Source organism: Phalaenopsis equestris, unplaced genomic scaffold (genome assembly GCF_001263595.1).
Source record: "Phalaenopsis equestris unplaced genomic scaffold, ASM126359v1 Scaffold001265, whole genome shotgun sequence".
Lineage (NCBI taxonomy): Eukaryota > Viridiplantae > Streptophyta > Magnoliopsida > Asparagales > Orchidaceae > Phalaenopsis > Phalaenopsis equestris.
The window spans coordinates 292346-297900 of record NW_018165704.1 but is presented as its reverse complement, the minus strand read 5'-3'; the positions used below and the strand labels follow the sequence as shown (position 1 = coordinate 297900).

Sequence of the window (5555 nt, the reverse complement as noted above, 5' to 3'; positions counted from 1 at the left end):
TTAATGAAATACCTCGAACTTCAAATAAACTAAGCTATGATGTTCTTCTAAACACATATTTTAACATAAGTTATTCATAATCGGTGATGTGATCTTCTATGAGGGGAGTCAGTTAAAGTGATTTAGGTGTCTATGCTTTGATGACAAAATATATAATGAGAAAATTTCAAAAGAAATAATATTTTTATTTTCAATAATTTATTTTATATTTTAAAAACAAATATATTATAGAAATTGAGGTTTATTATGATATATTATTATAAAATTGTTTCAGTAATTATTTTTTATTAATATAGATTTTTTTTAAATGTATAAATTTTTAGTGAAAAATAAAATTTTTTTTCTTCAAAAAAGACTTCCATTGTAAATGAGAACATGATAGAAAAGTTTCAGTAAAAGCCCGTTCTCCTGCCGCTGCCAAGCTGTGGTCAATACGCTTCTACTTCATAGAGCCACCAGGCAAATCCACTCCCTTTGGAAACCCTGACTTTCCTTCCTCAGGCGATTCTTCATTGTATTCTGGCCGGAAAGTTCTCAGAAGTTATTTCCGACCATCGTCAGATCAAGATCTAATTGAGAACGGATGCGTTAGATCTTTCTTATTTAGCGGGCTTCTATTATAGTTTCAGTATTTAGAGACGAAAAATCAACATCGCTTGCATCAAGCATTTCCGCATTCGAATAAAAAAATCATAGCTTAATCAACCTCGGTGATCATATAGTTTTGTAGGCTAGCAGGGAAAGATGGTGAGATTCCATGTGGGGGGCAAGGTGGTTGAAGTGGTCGATCTGCTGAAGAAGCGGCATAGTGGCTGGCGCTTGGATGTGTGGCCCTTTGCTATTCTTTATAGTACATGGATTTTTCTGGCGGTTCCCAGCCTTGATTTCACTGATGCTCTGATCGTTCTTGGTGGTCTTGCTGTGTTTCACATCCTTGTGCTGCTTTTCACGGCGTGGTCTGTCGATTTCAAATGCTTCGTTCGGTTCAGAAAGGTAAATGACTTGTTTATTTCTGGAACGGCTTTTGATCAGGAGCGAAGAATTTGATATTTTTGGGCGCAGTAATCTCTTAGTTATGATCTAAATATGCAGTCCAGTTTGGTAATATTCACAGTTGAAAGAAGATGACTTTTGTTAAAGAGTATAATCGTCATTTTTTAGCCACCCAGTTTCATTGAGAAATCTTACCCTTATGTTATTTACAAATTTTGACAATGTCCCGACCAATCTGCATGACATGTTTCATCATAATATTTATTTGGATTTGGCAGGTCAGTGACATACGCTCTGCAGATGCATGCAAAGTTGTTCCTGCTAAGTTTTCTGGTGCTAAAGAAATTGTTCCTCTTCACTTCCAAAGAACTGTAAGTTTCTCGGCACCTAATCGATCAACATAGTTAATAATTGATGACAGTTTCAAGCAAATTATTTCCATTTTTTGTACACTTAAACCTTTGTTCTCTTTCCTGCATTCCTTATAAAGCAGCATTTATGATTCAGGATAATCCATAATTTTCCATGTAAATTTGGCCACCTAAATAGCTGTTTGCAAAGGTAATGAGGTCCTCAGGTACTATCTTTTGCTAGCTCGCCTAATATATTGAGATTAAGTTCAAAGAGTTTCTTTGTATATCCCTTATTACGTGGGCATTACACACCAACATATGTGGCTTGATTATTTAAGATCTGCATTTTGGCTAGAAATCATTCATATTTAGGGACTTGAGTTTGATTCCATCATTTCTCTGCCCCACTTTTTCCTTGACTTTCCTCGCTACTTGGGTCTTGGTTTCCATCAATCTAGTGATTGAATCAAGTTCATGGAACATGACAAAATTTTTTTAATAAAATCTCGTTGTGGTTTTGTGTGACATCTTCAAGCACTTTGGTTCATCTATTGATTTCAGTTGTGCCTTGAAACTTGCAAGCAAACAACTTGGCTGGAAAGTTTGTGAGGGAAGTCGGTTTGCTTGGGCTTACTAATATCTATCACTTATGTCTCAATTTCTCAATGTCCGTCTTGTGGTATTCTGCATTATTTATTTTCATCCTTTTCATGTATTGATTTTATGACAATATTTGATTTTCATTAGCATCTTCCATCAATTGAATCTCACTATCTGAAAGTTTAGCGAATTATGCATATGCACGCTTATTATCATTGTACCCTTTCTGGGTTATATGGAACTCTTTTTGTTGGATGCCATAGGGCCAAATCTACAAACAATGAACCCTTGCTATTGTCTTTTTTTTTTTTACTTCTTGTTAGAGAATTTAACTTTTTTCCTATCAAAATAAGTATATTTATTTACTTACAATAAATCTGTATAAGCATTTCTCTTATTTCCTTATTTTGTCCTGTCTTTTTCTTCTCTCACTCTCATGTTTACGTAAAATTGCCCCATTTTTAGCAGCAGATTTAACCTAAATTTGGAGTGCCATGCTTTTCTGCTTCTCGCATTTTGCAGAAAGCATGTTATATAAACATCAGTTTTAACATTATTATATGTTAATATAAGCATTTAAATTGATAAGGATTTTGGTATTAACGGTAGTATTGATGTTTAAGAATAATAACAACGTTGTATATAAATTAGTTGTTGTGTTTCCGTTCATGTCCTAACAAAACAGCAGCTTACCATCAAGTTGCAGGTCACAAATAATTCGATGATTTAGATATTAGTATTCATGAAATTTAAGCTGGAATTCTGTGTGACATTTATCTTTTTTATATGCAGGTTGTGGGGCCGTCATTCAGCAGCCTTGAGGAGATATACTTTGATTTTAGAAAGCAACGTTTTGTTTTTTCTGATCAGAAGGAAACTTTCTGCAAGCTCCCTTATCCAACAAAGGAATCGTTTGGCTATTATCTTAAGAGCACTGGACACGGGACAGATGCTAAAGTTACTACAGCTACTGATAAATGGGGGAGAAATGTGTAAAGCTTTTTTACTTTGTTGAACTTATATCATCCTTTTTAATGCTTTTTCTTCTTTAATTTGCGGGCTTATTGATATAATTTTGAAAATCTATGCTGGTCAACAGCACAGATTTATACATTGAGTTTTGGTGTTCTAGTTATTTTGTTCTCTTTCCCATTAGGACAATATGTATTCTCTAGTGTTTTGATTATCTCATCGGTCCGAGTTAGTGCTACAAGTTATATATTGATTCAACTCTTCTTGAATTCCCTGGTTCAGCTGTTTCCAGCTACTTGTTTCTAAACATGTTCAGTTCTACCTATTTTTTCTGTACAAGCATTGTTTGATTTCTGACTTAGAATATTATCTTCGCTGCACTTTTTTTTCTGCTTACGTTTTCCCCAATTATGACATGAATGGTGATTCTATGGTTGAGATGTGTTGCTGTTGTGATTGATTGATTTTTTTCCCTCATGCAAAATGTGCTTTAGTTCTATGAAAACTGCTCATTGTTTTGTGCTAAATCTTGTAACATGCTGTCTTCAAATTTCCTACAATTCTAATGAAGAGGACATTAACCGGGCACTTTCCTTATATTATTGTATTTACAATGTAGCAACACCTTTATCTTGCTGTTCTGTCCACGATGAATTGGAAACATGCTAGAAATCAAGTTTGCTGTATTGAAACGTGCAGTTTAGGGGAGTTTGAGAAATTATTGATTCTGGGTCCTTTGAGTTATATAAATAGCACAATTGATGCAATATTTTATCATAAGCTATTGAATAAATGTAATCTATTGAATAAAAGTTATTACATTCCTTTCAAAATCATGTTCAAATTCTTTGAAGACGGTGCAAGGCTTGACAATCTTTAGGAGGATGCTGCTTCTTATAACAATTTTAAGACCCAGATGCAAATTGGTGGTATCTTTGTTATACTCATCTAACTTATTTGTGAGTGCTTGCGTGATTGTGATTTCATCAAGTTCGCTTTATGCTAGTTAATCCTAAATCATATCCCGTTCACATATTTCGTCAAAATTATAGGTTATGACAACTTTTAACTCATTTTTTGGATGGAATTAAATGTTTTTTTTTTCAGTTTTGAATTAAAGAGACTAGCAGTTACCTAAATTGATTGTTAGAAGCAATGAATTGTAGTCTTTTGTGTACTCTTTTTTTTTTTTGGCATCTCATCTTAAATTTGCATTAATAAATTATATACTCAAAGGCGTCTGCATTAAATTGGTATCAAACCTATCTGTTTTTTCTATGTTTTATTGTCCATCTACTAATCATGCACGTACATGAATTAAAAGTTAAAACTATTAATTATATTTTAATACATTTTTTTGTATACATCTTATATTTGTTTTGCATTGGTGAACGCTAGATCCATTGACATCTTTCATCAACTTGGTCTAAAAGTTTATATGTCATCATCAAATTGGTACAAAAAATATGTTGCATTATCATGTCAACTAAAGTAGGATAATAATTAGGTTGTTTTACAAAATAACAAAAGATGTGATATTAATGAAAGCAGGTAGGCTATGGTTATATAAACAACAGAATATGCCCAAAATTATATATATTATTTTTGGTGGATGTATAATTCTAGAGAGTTTTATAATTTGATTGATAATTTGAATTTTTTTTTTTGAATCAACAACAACAAAGCTAACAAAGCCTTAATCCCACTACGTCGGGTCGGCTACATGAATCCTTTTTCTCCATTGCATCCTATTTAGTGTCATATTTTCATTTAGTTCTAATAAATTAAAATCATTTTTTATATATTAAGCCCAAGTTTTCCTGGGTCTGCCTTTGCCTTGCTTAACATAAGTCGAATATAAAACATCTACTCTTCTAATCGGATCATCAGATGGTCGAAGTTTAGTGTGACCAAACCATCTAAGACGACTCTCTAATTTTGTCCGTCACTGGAGCTACACCAACCGTATCATAAAGATATTCATTTCGCATTTTGTCTCTAAGTGTAAAGCCACCCATCCACCTAATCATTCTCTTCTGGACAACACTTAACTTAATATTATGCTTCTCTTTTAAGGCCAACATTCAACGTCATAGAGCATGGCAGGTCTCTCCGCCATCTTATAAAATTTTCCATTCAGTCTGAGCAGTACTTTTCTACCTCACAAAAAGCCCGAAGCATTCCTCCACTTCAACCAACCAACTTAAATTTTACCATTAACATCTCCATCCATATCACCATCACTTTGAATAACAGAACCGGGATATCTAAATTGTTCACATCTTTTATGATCACCCAAAGTTACACTTATGTCACTAGAGCTAATACTACTAAAATTACATTCCACGTTTTTAGTTTTTGTTCTACTCAAATGAAGGCCTTTAGACTCCAATGTAAACCTCCCCAATGTAATTAGACTCCAATGTAAACCTCCATAATTCAAGTTTTTCTTGGATTTTTTCTCTCGTTTTATCCACGAGAAGGATATCATCAGCAAAAAGCAAGACCAAGGCACCTCCTTCTGTAAATGTCCAACATCCAATAAGACAATCCATAACTAAAGCAAAAAGATATGGGTTTAAAGTCGATCCTTGATGTAATCCAACAGAAATAGGAAAATAATTGGTCAATCCTCTT

The 5555-nt window shown here is 33.5% G+C and overlaps 1 protein-coding gene across 1 annotated transcript in view; it reads left to right on the top strand.

Annotated features, from left to right (window-relative positions):
- Window positions 1-392: 392 nt before the first annotated feature.
- The window catches only part of LOC110033712 (probable manganese-transporting ATPase PDR2), a 62555-nt gene continuing 57392 nt past the window's right edge, over window positions 393-5555 (top strand). The window contains exons 1-3 of the mRNA XM_020737769.1: window positions 393-993; window positions 1272-1364; window positions 2739-2938. Of these exons, the coding sequence (XP_020593428.1) occupies window positions 745-993; window positions 1272-1364; window positions 2739-2938 (542 nt within the window). The 5' untranslated portion in view covers window positions 393-744. The remainder of the gene's footprint in view (window positions 994-1271; window positions 1365-2738; window positions 2939-5555) is intronic.